General features: G+C 47.6%; 1 protein-coding gene across 1 annotated transcript in view; it reads left to right on the forward strand.

Moving 5' to 3' along the window:
* ephb4b (eph receptor B4b) overlaps positions 1 to 7,333 on the forward strand; it is a 37,434-nt gene extending 30,101 nt beyond the window's left edge. The window contains exons 15-21 of the mRNA XM_080896248.1: positions 895 to 1,041; positions 1,119 to 1,187; positions 1,667 to 1,716; positions 1,821 to 1,920; positions 2,120 to 2,313; positions 4,096 to 4,254; positions 4,365 to 7,333. Of these exons, the coding sequence (XP_080752374.1) occupies positions 895 to 1,041; positions 1,119 to 1,187; positions 1,667 to 1,716; positions 1,821 to 1,920; positions 2,120 to 2,313; positions 4,096 to 4,254; positions 4,365 to 4,470 (825 nt within the window). The 3' untranslated portion in view covers positions 4,471 to 7,333. The remainder of the gene's footprint in view (positions 1 to 894; positions 1,042 to 1,118; positions 1,188 to 1,666; positions 1,717 to 1,820; positions 1,921 to 2,119; positions 2,314 to 4,095; positions 4,255 to 4,364) is intronic.
* Positions 7,334 to 18,295: the final 10,962 nt, after the last annotated feature.

Consider the following 18,295-nt stretch of genomic DNA (forward strand, 5'->3'; position numbering starts at 1 on the left):
CCTGTCTGACCTTTTCCCTGTCTGACCCTCTACCTGTATGACCCTCTACCTGTCTGACCCTCTACCTGTCTGACCTTTTCCCTGTCTGACCTTTTCCCTGTCTGACCCTCTACCTGTCTGACCCTCTACCTGTATGACCCCCTACCTGTCTGACCCTCTACCTGTATGACCCTCTACCTGTCTGACCTTTTCCCTGGCTGACCCTCTACCTGTCTGACCTTTTCCCTGTCTGACCCTCTACCTGGCTGACCCTCTACCTGTATGACCCTCTACCTGTCTGACCCTCTACCTGGCTGACCCTCTACCTGTATGACCCTCTACCTGTCTGACCCTCTACCTGTCTGACCTTTTCCCTGTCTGACCCTCTACCTATATGACCTTCTACCTGTCTGACCCTCTACCAGTATGACCTTCTACCTGTATGACCCTCTACCTGTATGACCCTCTACCTGTCTGACCTTTTCCCTGTCTGACCCTCTACCTGGCTGACCCTCTACCTGTATGACCTTCTACCTGTCTGACCCTCTACCTATATGACCTTCTACCTGTATGACCCTCTACCTGGCTGACCCTCTACCTGGCTGACCTCTACCTGTCTGACCTTTTCCCTGTCTGACCCTCTACCTGTATGACCCCCTACCTGTCTGACCCTCTACCTGTATGACCCTTTCCCTGTCTGACCTTCTACCTGTATGACCCTCTACCTGTATGACCCTCTACCTGTATGACCCTTTCCCTGTATGACCTTCTACCTGTCTGACCCTCTACCTGTATGACCCTCTACCTGGCTGACCCTCTACCTGTCTGACCTTTTCCCTGTCTGACCCTCTACCTGTCTGACTCTCTACTTGTCTGACCCTCTACCTGTCTGACCCTCTACCTGTCTGTTTTCAGATGAATGATGGCCAGTTTACCACCATCCAGCTGGTGGGGATGCTGCGCGGCATCGCAGCAGGAATGAAGTATCTGTCTGAAATGAGCTACGTCCATAGAGACCTGGCGGCTCGTAACATCTTGGTGAACTCCAACCTGGTCTGTAAGGTGAGGGTGTGGCCCTGCACACCTGTCCGCTCGACTAATCTAAACAGATCTGACAGTTGTGGTTTTGTGTTTTTCAGGTGTCAGATTTTGGCCTGAGCAGGTTTCTGACTGAAAACTCGTCAGACCCGACGTACACCAGCTCTCTGGTGAGTAACTGTCACAGTCTGTCTCTTTATGATTTCTGATATCCTTATCTCAGACACAAAGGCCACACCCATCTGCTGTAAGGGACAGCCAATCAGGATAAAGTTGGCTTAAAGGAAAGAAGATGAAACGGGCTCTTTGAGACAGAGGATGGACTGGGGGGGCTGGTTTCAGATAAAGGTTTACTTTGAACTGTGAATCATGCAAAGCTGCTCAACTCGCATGTTGTTGCTACAAGTTGAGTTTTGTCTCTGGTCATGACAGCTCTTAACAGGAAGTCTTTTATTCATCAGTAGATGATGAATGTTGTCTTTAAGACCTTCATCATCAATCACGTCTGTCTGGTTGGTCTTTCAGCTCTGTTTTGGTTCTGCTGGAGATCCTCAGAGTTCTGGTCTCAGTCCTCTGTTGTTGAGCATTACCTGGGTGCTTTTATTGTGAAATTCGGTTATTACCTGACTGATCCAGTCTTGTTTTTTAGGGCGGCAAGATTCCCATTCGGTGGACGGCTCCTGAAGCCATCGCGTACAGGTGAGTGCCAGTACTGCAGGCTGGCGTAGTGGATAAAGGCTCTTCTTATTGTTATTATAGTGTTCTGTAGATAATCATTTGATGATTTTACTGTCTGATTGCAGGAAGTTCACTTCAGCCAGCGACACGTGGAGTTACGGGATTGTCATGTGGGAAGTGATGTCATACGGGGAGCGACCGTACTGGGACATGAGCAACCAGGACGTAAGGAACAAAGTTATACATTTAAAACTTGATTGTTTGGAGGTTCATGGACGTGAAACTACGACTGAATCATTAGTGCTCATTTACAATAAAAGAAGCTGAAATTATTCCAGCAAAGGTGTCCAAAGCTGATGGTTAAAAAAGCCGTTTCATCAGAATGACAGAGTGCTCACTGCCTCTCACGCTTCTGCTTCATCAGGTGATAAACGCCATCGAGCAGGACTACAGGCTTCCCCCGCCGCCGGAGTGCCCCGCCTCCCTGCACGCGCTCATGCTGGACTGCTGGCAGAAGGAGCGAGCCAACCGGCCGAGGTTCTGCGACGTGGTGGCGTCCCTCGACAGGCTGATCCGAAACCCCACCTCCCTGAAAGTGACGCACCCAGAGGCACAGAGGTGAGGCTCGATGAAGGAGAGGGGGAGGGGGCCAGAGCCGTGGAATGTCATTCAGGCACCAGCTGGTGGGTTCGGGGTCAAAGGTCAGAGTGTGGTAGGGAGACAAAGGAATGTGGGGCAGCCAGCTGTGTGATTGACAGCTGTTTACACAAGCAGGTGCACATTCCTGGATTAAAACTCCAAATGAAGCCGTGTCCTCCCGACTGTCCACCTCCTCTTTCAGTGAAGGAACATCAGAGACACGAGGAGGAGGAGGAGGAGGATGGAGATCAGTGTCAGATAAGAATGAGATTGTTTTAACGGCGAGAGCAGAGGCGGCGTGCATGTTTGTGCTTTCTGAGAGGAATAAAGTTCCTGTAGTTTGTTAGCAGCAGATAGTAAAGCAGTACCACGGGTGGAGCAGCCGCTCCTCGTTCTGCTCCGCAGCCTCGGGGAGCTCACCGTGGGCCTTTCAGGTTCTGGTTAAACTGTGCAGACCAAACAGGAAGTTAAGTTTCAGCTCGCCTTACGTGCATGAGTTCAGTTGCTGGGTATTTTGGAAATTCACAAATATTTGCCAAAGGGCGGAGGAGGAGTAAAGTGATGCGAGAATCTCAGTGCGAGGCTTCTGTGACACAGCGCAAAACTATTTTTTCTCTCTTTGCCAAAGTGGACATATTTTCACTTGCACGAACACGTATGTGGCACTGTTGCCTGGCACGTATTTCAGGTTGTTTTGAACACACCGTGACAGCAACCCTCCATAGCAGGACGAGGACCTCCACCTGAGTCCAAGAGGTGGAGGTGGTCCATCCACCACAGCAGCTGGCCAATCTGCCGAGAGAAATCGGAAAACAGGAAACCTCTGGGATCAGTGGTTAGCAAGGACTGAACTTTCAAAATAAAAGCAGGACAAGTCTCCTGTATAATAAGTTGAAGCAGTGATGCAACACTGTAAAGAAAATAATTTAATACCATAAAACCATCAGACTGGGTGTGACGGTGTGGTGGAAACCAGCAGGGATGAGTTTATCCTGCTGTGTGACACGATCCTTCCTGATGTTCAAAGTAAAGTCATGTGCTTGGATACAACATGGTAACATTTCTGTCACATGAACACAAACGTTTTCACATGACTCCGGTCTGTCTTCTCCATCATCATTAAGTATGGGTGCCTTATAAAAGCAGACGTTTCAGCCGTTTGTTGGTCTGAAGCTTTCAGATGCAATTTGCAAACAATTCAACATAATCATCACAGCAAATTAATCTCAGACTCTGCACTTAGATCAGGACTGAAAGTGTGAGGCTCGTTTGGAAGAGCTGACAGGAGAGAATAGGCAGGTTTGGAAACTATCTGAGAAAACTCACAAGACAACGTCCCAGCCTGGAAGTGTAAAATACACCATCATGGTCGGAGAAAACCAAGTTGACCATGAGCTCCTATTCTGGAGTCTGTCTGACAGCCAAAGCTGGGCCATGAACGGGATAATGATCCCAATCACAGCAGCTCCTGGGAAAACTTTCTTCTTTACACCAAATTACACGTCTTTGATTTTAAGACTGAAAAAGGGGTTAAAATGTAAACCTTAGCAGCTATATTTAAGACCTACATGTCATTTTAAGGGTTTCGTGGCTTGAAGCCAGCACGCTCTGCTTATTTTAACCTCAACCATAACAGAGAGAGAATAAATCTCGCGCTCACATATTCATGCCACATATTTTATAGGCTGCAGGTCTGAACACGCTGCTCTAATAATGACTCGCTGAGGAATGTCATCGTTCACATCTGCCCTGTCCTTTCAGCCTGTCCCATCCTCTGTTGGACCAGCGAGTCCCGCCTCCTCTGTCGGCATGCGGTTCGGTCTCCGAGTGGCTCCGAGCCATAAAGATGGAGCGCTACGAGCAGAGCTTCCTGCAGGCCGGATTCACCAACCTGGACATCGTCTCGCAGCTCAACACTGAGTAAGACACTTATTCTTTCTGTGATTGGCTACCTGCCAGTCATCACTCAGGGAAACCAAGCTCTATATTTGTATTTATTTATTTGCATCACCCTCTTTCTGTTTCCATAGAGACCTCCTCAGAGTGGGCGTGACCCTCGCAGGGCACCAGAAGAAGATACTCTCCTCCATCCAGACGCTCAGGATACACAAAGCTCCACCCACCATGCTCTACTGACCAATCGCAGCCTGGTCACAGCACAACACTCAAAATGACCCTGACGCTGTCCACCGTTGTACCCGATCCAGCCAATGGGAACGCTTTACAGCCTGAAACACTAACTGATGCAGTTTCAACCAATCAGAACGAAGGAATGAGATGACTATTCTTTGACGGGCTGGTTGAACCTCAGGATTTCTATTGGCTCGTCTCGCTGAACCACATCCCGAGGTTGCTTGTTTTTTTAAATCCACTCTGAACAGCAGAGCTCACAGAAATCAGCCAATCAGCATCCAGCACAGAAAGGATGTTGGAAGACTTTGGAAACTATTCCTTATGTGGACTCTTCTGATTGGATGTTCCTCCACTGTAAAGCCTAAGCTCCGCCCCTTGCTGGGAGCATAGCTTTCCCAGCCTGTTTGATGGCTGGATTTCCAGGGCAGGAGGATTTTCCACTGAAGAAACACCAAGAGAGAAAAATTACAGGCAGAAAATGACTAAATTCTGCTGGAAACACAAGCAGGATACTTTGGTTTGTACTTCCTGTAGAAGAAACAAACCCTTTGCAGGATGCTGCCACTGTGACCGCACAGACCTCAGAGCCTTTTAAAATGAGCCGAACGGGTTTTACGGTGACATGGCCGGTGTTTGAGTTTCTTCAAGCAGGAATCTGAACACACGTGTTTCTGAAGGACATCTTGGGAATGTGGGACATGCGGGAATTCCAACGCACCGGTCGGTAATCTCCCTCTCAGTGGGATTATTTCCACACCAGCGTTCAGGACCATCTGAAGGGATTCGTGATGTGACCTGTCAGCATGTTCTAGCAAAGTTTCAGCATCATACTGTTTGTAATCTGTGAGGAATATTCTGGGTTGCCTCAGAAAACACCAGTGTACTTTTCAAGGAAGTCTTTGGGAATGTTCGCTCCCTGCTCAGACCAGAACTTCTCCAAATGTGACTCATCGGGTGCTGAAATTCTCTGGATTAAGGGAAGTCATGTGGGAGTATTTAACTGTACACACGGTAGTTTTCTCAATCAGACTGAAAGTTTTTTAAATTGTTCGGTGCCTACAAACGATCGAAGCCCACCTGTAGTGGGTTTCTGTGTTGTGAACGTACTCAAGTGTATTTTGTCCTCCAGCTGTAAGGCATCCATCATCTACATGATCTCCCCTTTATAGACTCAGCTCCCTGTGGCCTAAACGTACGTGACTGTCATTTATCAGCCTTTCACGTGTTGGGATGAAGCCACTGCAGGTTTAATGTTTTAAGACCATTTTCCACAGGAAGTGAAAAGCCATTCAAAGCTTCAGTGTTGGACACGAGGACTACGTTTGAGGACTACAGCAGACATCTTTTTGTTTAATCGTGAACTATTGATGGTTTTGTATCGTAGCACTTTTTTTTTGTACCTGATATTTGATCGTATTTTTACACAAAGCAGGAGATCAGAGTTTTTATAGTAAACCTACATTTCAGGCGAAACGTCGTCTTCACTTTCTGAAGAGAAACGTATAAAAGCAATCTGCCTTAGCTTTCACGGAGGCGAGTGAGACGATCCAGGTTCAGGACCAAAGATCACATCTGCCCACTGGAGCGAGACTGTGCGTCTGCCTCGCTACATAAATGTTTAACAGCGGCCCACAAACCAGCTCTTCCACTTTTACAACACTAACATTAACCATCAGGCCAACATTTGGCAGTTTGCCTCTTCAGTCTCTTCTGTTCTCCGGCCAAACACTCATTAATGTGAGGAGCAGTGTTTGTTAGCGATGCTTCACAGACAGGAAATACCTGAACGCTGCCATCACCTTCCTCACAGAGCCACCATCGTGGTCATCGTCTCAGGTGTAACTCCAGCAGACGATGATCAGCCAGTTAAAACCACCAAACTAATCATGTGACCTGGAGGAGATTGTCCACTGCAGTGTTTCTGCAGAGGTTTGCATGCATGCAAAGGAGCTGTTGGGTAATAGAATATAACAGGTGTTCTCCTACATTTTAAACGTCACGATAAGTCTTGTATCCTGTCGTTGCAGAGCAGTAACCTGGTAGGAACAGACGAGACTGAAAAGGCCTCTGAGATCAGAGCTGACTGAAATATAGAACAAAAAGAAGGGATTGTTGGCTGTAGATCAGGGGTGGCCAACTCCAGGCCTCGAGGGCCGGTGTCCTGCAGGTTTTAGATCTCACCTTGGGTCAACACATCTGAATCACATGATTAGTTCGTTACCAGGCCTCTGGAGAACTTCAGGACATGCTGAGGAGCTAATTTAGCCATTTAAATCAGACACATCTAAAACCTGCAGGGAGGCCTGGAGTTCCCCGCCCCTGCTGTAGATCCTTCGGTTATAGGGTGGGACTTTTGGATGGATGAAAACATGAAACTGCCAAAAGGAGCTGCCGACATACTTTGGTGGGCCTCCAGCTGGAGGCTGAAACATCCAGTAAACCTTCTGTCATCCGAGTTCTGATCATCAGGACTGAATCACCATGAAAAGTCTGAGTAATCCACTTCTAATGGTATTTTTACTGAATCGCATAAACTGGTTCATTGGTCCATTACCTGCCAGTCAAAGCACTAACAGGCCAATAACAGCTCCTCTTTGTCATGCCTCCTTTCTGTAAGTCACAGTGTTGCATGATGGGAGTTTGAGTCAGTGGCAGTCCACCATCGATCCACTTTCATTGGACAGACAAATGTAAACACTTTGTTTTGGGAAACAAATTTTATTTAAATGCGTAATTTTGAATGTTGTGAACTCAGCTCTGCCTTTTATACGTCCACACTAATGTATGAGAATATTTTTATTGTTAATAATGTTGTCATAAAGAAGGATGTCCACTGGGCGAGGGAAAACTCCAATAAAGATGCCCGACGACACGTCTGCTGCCTGTCTGTCTGCTTTACGTTAAAACCAGGAGAAAACTTTTACTGTGCCAAACGGTTCCAGTTATTTATGAAGTAAAACCAAACTCAGGCGCCTCTTTGTAGCCGTGTTACGTCTGAGTCACCGTCAGTGACAAATACGTTAGCGCGCAGATATCGGAGGACGGGTTGTTTTGAGCTCGCAGAGGTCGGGAAGGAAACGTGGTTTGGCCTGATTTAAGCTCCAGATGAGACGGGATAGATCCACTCCAGGCTCAGCAGGTTAAACCCCCGATGGGAGCGTAAGAACACGGCGCTCGGCAGATCAAACCCAAAGGTGGGCCAGCTTTAAGACGAGCTACAGGTTAAGGTTAGGTATGAATCGTTGTAATTATGAGTTTAGAGCATCTGAGTCAGAGGGCTGGGTTTGGATTAGAGCGGGTTTATCCCGTTAGAAGACGGGATTTTGGTTTTTGAATGTTGTTCTTTCAAGTCACGCAACCAGGTAACAAGGAGATCATTCTGTAGAGTGTAGATAATAATAAAGGGAATCTAACCCAACCCTGTGATTGGGTAGTTTTAGGTACTCCGCAGTAAGCTCGGCTTCACTTCTCTGCAGACAAAATGACGCCACCTTGGTACTTCATGGTTAACAGACTCTTGCAGTTCATGGTTACATTCTGCCATCGGCTTCATCCTGCTGGGTCATATCACACGTCCCAGCATCTGGTTTACCTGATCTAACAGGAACTGATGCAGTCGTCTTAGGAACGTTTCACACACAGGATCGTTTTAACGATTTTGATATCGATCACTTCTAAGGCCGCTCGTGGCCTCACTCTGAGCTGCAGCTCTGACCTCTCACTAAGAGCACATACCTTTAAATCCTCGGGCAGATGTCTTCAGCCTGTTTTGGGGTGTGGCTGAAGACCAGGGGCCGAGGCTCTGGAACAATCTGCCCGAGGTGAACGTTTATGAGAGAGCCTTTCCCCGTTTCACTCGAGATTTCATTTCCTTTCAACTACATTTTATTTCCTGCAGAATTTCTTTTACGATCTTTGTGCACATTTAGCTTTCTGACTCTGTCACATCATTATATCATAATATGTGGATCTAAAAAAAGAACAAAGACACTTAGATTAAATATATGACGACGCCTCAGAACAGTGATGTGAATATTTAATGAAACCAGGTTCAATTAATCTGATTTTAATCAGAAAAGATTTCCAAACAGCCTGATGATGTCATGTTTCCCCGACTGATCTGCAGAACAAAACACAATGAGAAAGAAAACAAGGCGTTATCTGTGAAACAAGCTGTAATTAAACCTCGAACAGACGAAGCGTGTAAACGTGACGGGTGTAAAACTGTCTCAGGTTCATTACGAGGAACGAGAACAACATCTGTCCTGCTGTCATCTTCTGATGATGTACAACAGCTCTCGGTTTTAGTCGTTGAGCCGCAATTTGTGAACTCTTCAGAAACGCCGACCTTTGACCCCGAGCTCTCTCCAGGTCCGTGTTACGGCTGCAGATAACGGCCTGTGTGTGGCGTGTGTGCAAATCATAGGAAACTTAAAACAGTCTCCTCGTTTCCTCTGACGGTGATGGTTTGAGCTCAGAGCACAGAAGAGTTTCATTTAACTTCAGATTGCCTTCAGTGTGACCTTTGACCCTCAAGAGACAAACAGACCACCAGCACTGAGTGTTTCTTATCAGGGCTGAGATGATGGAGGGATGGGCGGCTGACAGACAGAAGGCAGACCCGATGGAGGTCCGAGACATCGTCGTGTCTGCTGACGGTGCGTTTCATTTATAACAGCATCGGGCAGGCGAGAGGTCGGGGTTCACTCAGAAGGTTTGTGTTTGTTTTAAAGATTAACTTCAGGCCTAATTCACAGTTACTGACAGAGATGAGCAGGGAGGGAAGAGACTCCTGAAAAAGTGTTTTTCTGTGTCTGTCGTGCTCAGGTCACTGCCACAGACCCACCAGCTTCTTCTAGAGCGAATCTTCAGATCAAAGTCTCCAGAAGAACTGTGGGAGCAGCAGAGCTTCTCAGAGCCGCTTCCTCCTGCTCCTCTGGGAGACAAAGACACAAAACCAGCTGACATCCCAAAAACCCTCCCTGAGGAGGCATCCACAGATAATGCACCACCTCAACTGCTCCCCTCCCCTTCCAGGCGCTTTTATTGTAATTTAAAGACCCTCCAACAGTTTATGAGCAAGCATTCGGCGACAGTAGGAAGGACGAAACCTCCATCGGGGCCAGGATCGGGAGCTGTGACTGGTTGCGGGTGAGGGAGGGAGACAGGAGCCTCCCTCTAAGCCTGAGAGAAGTTTCTGATGTTTGTACCAGGAAACTGGAAACGGTTCAAACAGCAGGCGTCTGTCTTCTCCACTTCTGACCACTATTTCAGGATCCCTCCGTTTTCTGTGGTTGAATTTGAAGCTACTTCCTGTCTTTCTGCTTTTCCAGTTTGTCGTGCACGTTAAAGGCAGTCGTAAAAAGCACTTCCAAAAGCTTCAGCCCTGCAGTCTGAATGAGCCTGACGTGACTCGATTGATGCTGTGATGATGTGCTGAATGCGAAACAGACTGTCTGAACCAGGAGAACAGAGGCGCGTCGCAAACAGGAAACATACGTTTGAATGCTGAATGTTGCAGCCGAAGCCTCATAGTTGCAGAGAGCAGAAGGCCCTGTGTTTACTATAAGCTTACAGACTTTCCCTTTGAGCGCCTGAAATGTGAGAGCGTAAATGCATCCTGGGCTTGTTCCCCTCAGATGAGTCCAGCATGTGCTCCACTTTCAGCTAACAGATGTGAAAATTGCAGCCAAGCGACTCGGCAGCTGTCACTGATCATAATTAGCTTCTGAAATCTCCATTCACCGCTCAGCGCTCGCTCTGTGACGTCTCCCCGAGTTCCCTGAACCTCAGCAACTCCAAAGTAAGGAGCCGCGTTCCTCCAGGCAGGTAAGAGCACGCCGCTCCAGGCCGGCAGGTGTTCCACTTTAACGCCAACAAACACGCAGCGACGGCCACATGTGGGAGGTCAGAGGTCAGAGCAGCTCGAGTAGGAGCATGTGGTTCGAGTGACTGACAGTCGGCGAAACTCGAGCCTGAACAAACACTCGACAGTCTCGGGCTCTGAGAGCAAAGGCAGGGCGTTTTCTGCGACCCTTCACCTTCATTCATGTCGTTTGTGGCTCCGCGTACTTCACACATTCTCACTGATCACCATGACGATGGAGAGTCCAGTCGTTCCCGTTTCCGGGTCCAGCTTGCGTCCCGCCATCATGCGACTAATAAACCTGAAAAGCTGGCAGATGTTCCACCAGCTGTTTGTTTTGCAGTTGCTTTTGGATAAACTCGCTTTAAATGCGGTGCTGCCCTCAAACTGAGCATGAGCAGGACTCTTCAGTAAATCAGTTTCAGGATTTGATAACTGATATGTTACCTTTGGGGGTTTCTATTAAAAACAGGCTCCAAGCTTTTCTGGGGACTGTGATTTAAATCTTCCCCCATAAAGACAACATTTGACGACCTCCTCCGAACCCTTAATGACGAGTGCCGTGGTATATATCAATAAAGTTGTGGTTAGACAACTATTAGGATGGTTTCTGGGTTTTTCCAAGAGTTGCTGCACAGGCAGAGACCACCCTCACTAACTGGATGTCATCTTGTTCTACAAGCTGCAACATAGAAACAGCTCAGTTCAGAAACGAGCTTCACGTTGTCTCCTAGCAGGCCTTTCAGACGTAAAGACACTTTAAAGTAGCAGCGTCTGTGCAGGCAGGCGGCGTGGATAAGCCCTGTAATACTTCCTGTTTCCTGCTTCGGGACTAGCTCAGGTCCAGGTGTCTAACTCTGTAATCTTTATATAACTTGTTACGCATGTCCAGATACAAGCGGCTCATATTAGTTTCCTCCTTGGCTGAATTCAGGCTCAGACATCCAGCGGCTGCAGTAGAGCTGCTGAGGTGGTTTGAGCACCTGAACGCCTCCCTTTGAAGGTTTCTGGGCAAGCCCAGCTGGGAGGAGATCCCATGACAGCGCCATAACTTTTTGGAGAGTATTTAAATATTTCCCTGTCCCTGGCAGATTAAACATCGCTGAGGAAAAGGGCGTCTGGATTACCCTGATCAAACTGCTGCCACCGTAGCCGAGCTTCAGATCAGTGGAGGAAAAAGGATGGATGTTACTTAATCGCAGGACATTTGCGTTTTTTATTGAAACCGCATGAAGTTCTTCCAAAACTCCTTCAGCGGTGCCAAGAAATCGTAGATCCTCCCAAAGAACCACCGAAACCTCTGAAACCTCAACTACAGCTGTGAGAGCTTAGAGGAAGACCTCTGAGAGAGCGTCCGAGCAAACTCTCCGGTGTTCCCGACGATCAAACTCTCTGACGTTCCCCTGAAACTGAAAAACAGCACAGCAAACACCTGAACCAGCCTCACGTTGTTCCTCAGAGGAACACTTTTATTACTGAGGTGCTCCTGAAAGTGTTTGTGAGCGAGTTTTAATCAAGTCTGGATCAGAACCACGAGCTCAGGTTTCACTCCTGTCCCTCTGGTCATGTGACGCCCTCCCCTCGAGAGCCTTCCACCCTGCGAGCCTCTCGGCGAGCTCCTGAAACTCCTCTCGCAGTCTGCCGCCACCGCGCCTCGACTCCCAGAGCTCATCTGACAGAAATGACTTCCAGACATGGCGCAGCGAGCGAACAGCGAGCGGGACGTCAGCAGCGCTCGTCTTTATAAATACCAGCTGCTCGCTCAGGGCACAATCTGATGTGAAGCTCTGCCGGGGCGGCTTAAAGCCCGGTTTAAACCAGCACCGATACTCTGTGTGCGTGTGTGTGTGTGTGTGTGTGTGTGTGTGTGTGTGTGTGTGTGTGTGTGTGTGTGTGTGTGTGTGTGTGATGTATAGGAAGGAACATTTCAACATGTTATTTCACTTTAATGAGCACATTGTTGGCAGAGGGACGCAGAGAAATGAAAAAAACAGAAGGTTTGTGTTTCATCTCTGAGTGCTGAGGAGTGTGTGTGTGTGTGTGTGTGTGTGTGTGTGTGTGTGTGTGTGTGTGTGTGTGTGTGTTATCCGTAGAGGTTTTGGCCGCCCTCCTGCTCTCTGTCTTTGTCTCCACTGCGATCAGGACTGACAGCCCTGAAGTGCCTGAATACATGTGTGTGCTCCATGTCAGTGTGTGTGTGTGTGTGTGTGTGTGTGTAACAGTCATACATGTGATTTTTTCCAGTTGAAGACTCTCCAGTTTCCTGACAAACCTCCTGACCTTCAACATACCAAAAAACCTGGAAACTCTTCAAGCACCTCTGGATCCTCCCTCACAGCGAACCAGTGGGACCTCCTTAAGGACTCCTGGAAACTCCCCAATAATCCACTTGAACCCTCTGTAGGTCTACCAGAACCTCCTCATAGACATCTGGGAGCTACATGCTGCCTGAGTCTTTAACAACCTATGAAACTCCTCGAATCGCATCAATGACTCTCAGAACCCCCGGAATAACCGCCGAAGCTCCCTGAGGTCCAGGCATCACGCTCAGATATTCCTCACGTCCTGGAGCCTCACCAACATACACGAGCACAGAGCGATTGCACCGACAACCTCAGAACCTCTTTACAAAACCACAGGAGTAAGACTGCGAGTTGGTCCAACAAATGGAGCCCCTTTTCAAGCAGAAGCAGAAGCTGTGAGGACTGTTTCTTCAGCATCTTGTTGTGTCAGGGTTTATTCTGGGGGCTGGCTGAGTGTTACTAAGCCTACTTCTAACTGCTGAGTCAGCCTTTGTTAGCCTCTTGACATTGACCAGGTCACAGGCCACTTATCTGGGGTTAATTGAGGTCGAGTTGGGTTCATTTAGAGAACAAAAATGCAAATCTGAGAAGAATTTCCAGAAAAAGAAGCTGTATCAGTAGAATTAATTTGAAAGGTATCATAGGTGATGAAACTTGTTTCATCCTAACCCTTACTGGGGGATGTTAACCTCTAACGCTGACCTTTCTCTGGCAGGGTTAGACTCGGATGGTCTCAACAAGCAAATAGTCGACAAAGAAGTGTGGATGTTGTCTGAAGTCTAACCAGAGCCTGGAAGAGTTTCCAGTGACCTGCTGGAGTTTAATCCCTGAGGTCTAAGTCATAGTTGTTGACCCTAAATCTAAGCTAGTTCTAATCCCAGCCTGAGCCATCAGAGAACAAAGGAAGTCTCCGCTGTATCTGACGCACATCAGAAACGGTTTACGTCTTTTCCCAAACAAGTCTGTTTTCTCAGAAACGCAGGGCCAGGGTAGAGTCGGGGTTATCGCCTGACGGTGGCTTAGACCTCACAGGCTGAGAGGTTGACATCAGTCCTTAAACTTTACAAGCCAAACCTGAGTCTGGTCTTTAATCTGTCCTTCATTACAGTGCAGGCTCATGGGAAGGAACACAGTCAGTCTTTTTGATGCTGGTTCTAAAAACCAGCCAATCACGCGCCACATCTTAACAATGGCCAGGTCACTGGTGACTCATCCAGGATAAGGGTTGGCTTCATAGTCCCCTCAAGTCACATTTGTAAGTTGTAAATTTAGAGCTGATCTAAGCATCCAAGATGTGAATATGAACAGCAGTAAAACTTTGTGCTCTCTGTGCTGAGTATTTGTGACTCCCTAAATAAGTCATACAGAGCACCCCAAGAACACGCTGCAGCATATATAACTCTGTAATTCCTCAGCAGTTACTGAAATATTTTTGCTCAGCCCATCGAATTAAAGCTGAGAATGTGCTCTGTTTAAATCCGCTGTGCTGACATGCAGAGCTGCAATCATGAGAATTAGTTCCCAGTCCAAACATTTTCAGAGTTCAGCTTAAAAGCAGCAGGACTGCAAAGTGTCTGAATGAGTGTGCGCTGCTCTTTCACACTAATCGCTGGAATAATATTGTGACAGTGACTAATGGGCCCTTCAACACACACACACTGATGTATTGTGTGTGTGTTTTCGCTCTGATGTTATCTGATCTGCTCTGAGTTCAGCTCTCAGCACTTTTATTTATCCTCTCCCCGGCGGCCATGTTGGAGCTGCGCAGTGTCCCAGTTTCATGAGACCCTGGACTGTTCCAGGCAACACACTCTAACTCACACACTGTGACACACTGGGACACACACACTGTCTTCATGCTCACAGTTTCTCCATCGTCATGGTGATCAGTGAAAATAATCACAGTTTCTCCATTTCAACATATTTTTCAAACATCTATCTTTACAGCTCAGCGTCTACAGGACGTCTTCGGTGAGTCTCCAGCTGTTTAACAAACCATTAGCACCTCTGGAAAAACAGCTACATGTTTTTCAACCTGCCCAGATCATTTTTAAGACATCAAACTCACTGAAACGTCCTCACAGGCTCCAAGAACTTGTTTCTTAGTTGTTTCAGAGACTGTTCGAGCCACTAATTCTCCCTTCATGATAAATAATCAAAGCCATCCCTACCTGAGTAAAGAGCTCCTGGGAAGTCTCTTGACCAGCAGAAACAGTTTGTCAAACATGTTGCAGCCTCCATAGAGCAGCCTGTCCAGCTTCAGGAAGTCTTTCTTGGATTCATGAGAGGATCATTTTCAAGTCTGATAATATCTGAACGACACATTCAGATATTCAGATATTATGAAGGGCCCTTGAAAACCTCATTGCATCCTTAAGTGCTCCAAACAGCCCTTTGAGACATAAGATGAAATAAAAGATCCCAACACTGCCATCAAGGTTCTGTTGACCTGTTTCATAGACCCTCAAGTCGTTATCAAGAACACAGGGACTCCATGAAGCTCCCAATAAACATGGGAATCTCCTTCAACTGTTTCAAGGACTTCAACTATAACTTATCTCCACATTCCAACGTTTCTCTTCTCTTTCCCGTCACCTCCAGCACAGTCACAGGGGACAGATGACCTCCACGACCACGTGTCTGAGGTTCCTCCAGAGAAGCATCCTGTTCCTCGCTGTGCTGCTCACAGGACATCAATGTTGGTCTGAGCTGACAGCATAAACATCTTGAGATGAACAGAAAGCTTACATTAGAGGAATCTACTGGAGGATGCATCAGAAATTATAAACGAGCACTTCAACCTTCCAAAGATTTCACACCCTGAAGTATCCTGGCATCTCCTAAGCCCTCGCCCTCTCTGTTTCCAGGACTGTCTAGGACCTGGTGTAGCCATCAGAAAATCCTGAATGACCTCAACAAGCCTCTCAACATGTCCTTCAACCTCCCAACAAAAGCCCCAAATCTCCTTAATCTTACTTTGTGCTGTTTCAAGGACTTCAAGTGGCCTTTTAAGAAGGACAAGACTTCCTTTAGGGAAGTAAAAAGACTCTGGGAACTTCCTCAGCACTGCATCCGGAACTTTGAGATCCAGAAAACGTTGTTAAGAACCTGAAGATGGACACTACACCTCCTGGAGCAGCCTTGTAACCTTCTCCATGACCTCTATAACATTTCTCAGGGTCTCTGTTTGAAGCTCCTGGAGCACCTGGAAACAGTTTCAAGGAGACACAAACACACACTCAGCTGACATGTGTGTGTTGTGAAAGAAGAGACAGGAGGCCTGTCGCCATGCTAATGATCATAGCTGTCAATCAGCAGGTGATCAGTCAGCTGATAGGCTGACAGGCTGACACCTTCCTTCCTGCAGCCCCCCACCCCCCGACCTCACCATGAACCACACACGCACGCACACACACACACACACACACACACACACACACACACACACACACACACACACACACACACACACACACAGTAACAGGATCTTGTTTTCAGTCTTTTTGAAGGCTGAAACTTAATGACCGGTGACTCACACACTGCAGGCTGTGTGTGTGTGTATGTGTGTGTGTGTGCGTGTGTGTGTGTGTGTGTGTGTGTGTGTGTGTGTGTGTGTGTGTGTGTTGAAGTGTCTCAGATTTTCCTGCGGTCCCATCAGACCTTGAAGGTATCGCTGATATCAGGTGATGTATTCACTGTCTGCGTGCTCTCTGCATATTTGCTTTGTGTGTCTGCAGACACGGTGAACCCGCCTGTAATATAATACATGTAAGTACAGAAACACACGCACTCTGTCAGGTGTGCTTCAGGTGTCTGTGAGAGCAGTGCATTGTGGGTAGCTTGTCAGAAACACTTCATACAGCTCACAGACGTTTGCTCTGCAGTTCAGTGATCTTCTCTGGGATTCTCAGGACAACACAAATATTAAAACATAAAAGCATTTAAACCAGAGTTTGACCTGATCTAAATATAAGCTTAAAAGGCTGAAGCCGAACTTAAAGGTGAATCCAGAGAGAGGAGGAGAGGTTCTCTTTGTGGAACCTCAGTGCTGCCTTCAATGCCTTCCTTCAGTTCCAGGAGACGTCCGACCCAGGCCTCCAGCACAGCACTGCCTTTGGACACAGGACAGACCACCGCTGCTCCTCCTGTCTCTCAGTACTGGAGCTCCACAGCGCTGTAAGCCTCCCTGCAGCACATTTATACCCTTGCACCTCTTTGATCTGGAGGTCACAGCTGATTTCACTTCCTGGGAGCTCTGAGGAAGATCAACCTGCCACAGCACCTGCTGGTGTCCTCCTGTCACCTGACCTGTGGGATCCAGGTACAGCAGGAGTAATCAGACTACTACAGAGAAGACAAACACACCCACACCTCACCGACCCCGTTACACGGCATAACATCACACTGATGTCACATGTTTTACGTGAGTCGTGCAGGTCGTTTGCTGCAGCCTGGTGCTTTGAGGATATGAGCACCATTTTGATAGTTTGTCCTGCAGTCTGAGTGGCGACACCTATCTTTCAGGAGAGTACTGCAGCGCCTTCACGGCGAACATAAATCAAAATGACTGCAGATGAAGTCACCGCAGCATGTGGAACGACCACATGGCGGCTCTGGGGCCTGTACACCTCTCTGATACTGTGTGCACGCATGTGTAGGTGGTGCGTTAAACTCTCTGCAGGTATGCGGAGGTCTACACAGACCCTCGCGTCTTACATCACTGGGACCATCGTGGAGTCAATGAAGGGAAGCCAGTATAGGAGAAATCTGCTGTCTCCTTCTGGTCCCAGTTTTAGGACATCCTGATAATAATCAATTACAGTATTCCAGCCTAGATGGACTAAATGCATGATCTAGTTTTTCTGAGACAGGATATTTGAGGATGATGACGGGTGAGGCAGTCCTGCAGCTTTATGTAAGCACAGCCTGGATGAAAGGATGAGAGCTCAGAGCCTGAAATGAGCAGAAACGTCCACTTTAAGCATGAAACACAACATTTAGCCTGGAAATGGCTGAATGTGCTACTGTTTCTGACTCTGCTCATACAGCACATCTGGAACACATCTGCATACATGATTCATATTTAGAGCAGCCCTCTGTGTGTGTGTGGTTTCAATAAACACTTTGGAAGCATCAGGATTTCATCAGCACATATCTGATGTCTCCTCGTCTCTGTCATGTTGCTCTTTTCCTGATTTAAATGTACGAACTGTGCGAACTTTGATCGTCTCTCGTCTCCGAACAAAAGCTCGACGCCGCCCCGCTCCAGCTCCCTCCTTCCGTTTGATCCCTTAATGAAACATTTAAAAAGCGTCACGGTCTGGGCTCGGAGCGCCGGCCTTCACGAGCTGCTTGTAACCAGAAAGTCAAAGTCTTGAATTGTGGAGCCTCAAATATGCGAAGCAGCTCAGTGAGTCACTGAGTTTCTCTCCCCTGTCCTCCCTTCAGCTCTGGTGCTGCAGAGCAGAAACAGCAGAAGTGCTGAAAAGCAGAAGTGTTATCAGCAGAAGTATTCAGGGTGTGACGGAGGAGTGTCGGCTGCTCCTGCAGGACCGGGTTAAAGTGTCCTGGCCTTCACTGCAGGTTTCGTGCCAGCTGTTCAGGTGATGCTGTTTATTCCAGTTTACACACATCTTTTTAAAACAAAGACGTGGCCACT

Source organism: Rhamphochromis sp. 'chilingali', assembly GCF_963969265.1.
Source record: "Rhamphochromis sp. 'chilingali' genome assembly, chromosome: 1".
Lineage (NCBI taxonomy): Eukaryota > Metazoa > Chordata > Actinopteri > Cichliformes > Cichlidae > Rhamphochromis > Rhamphochromis sp. 'chilingali'.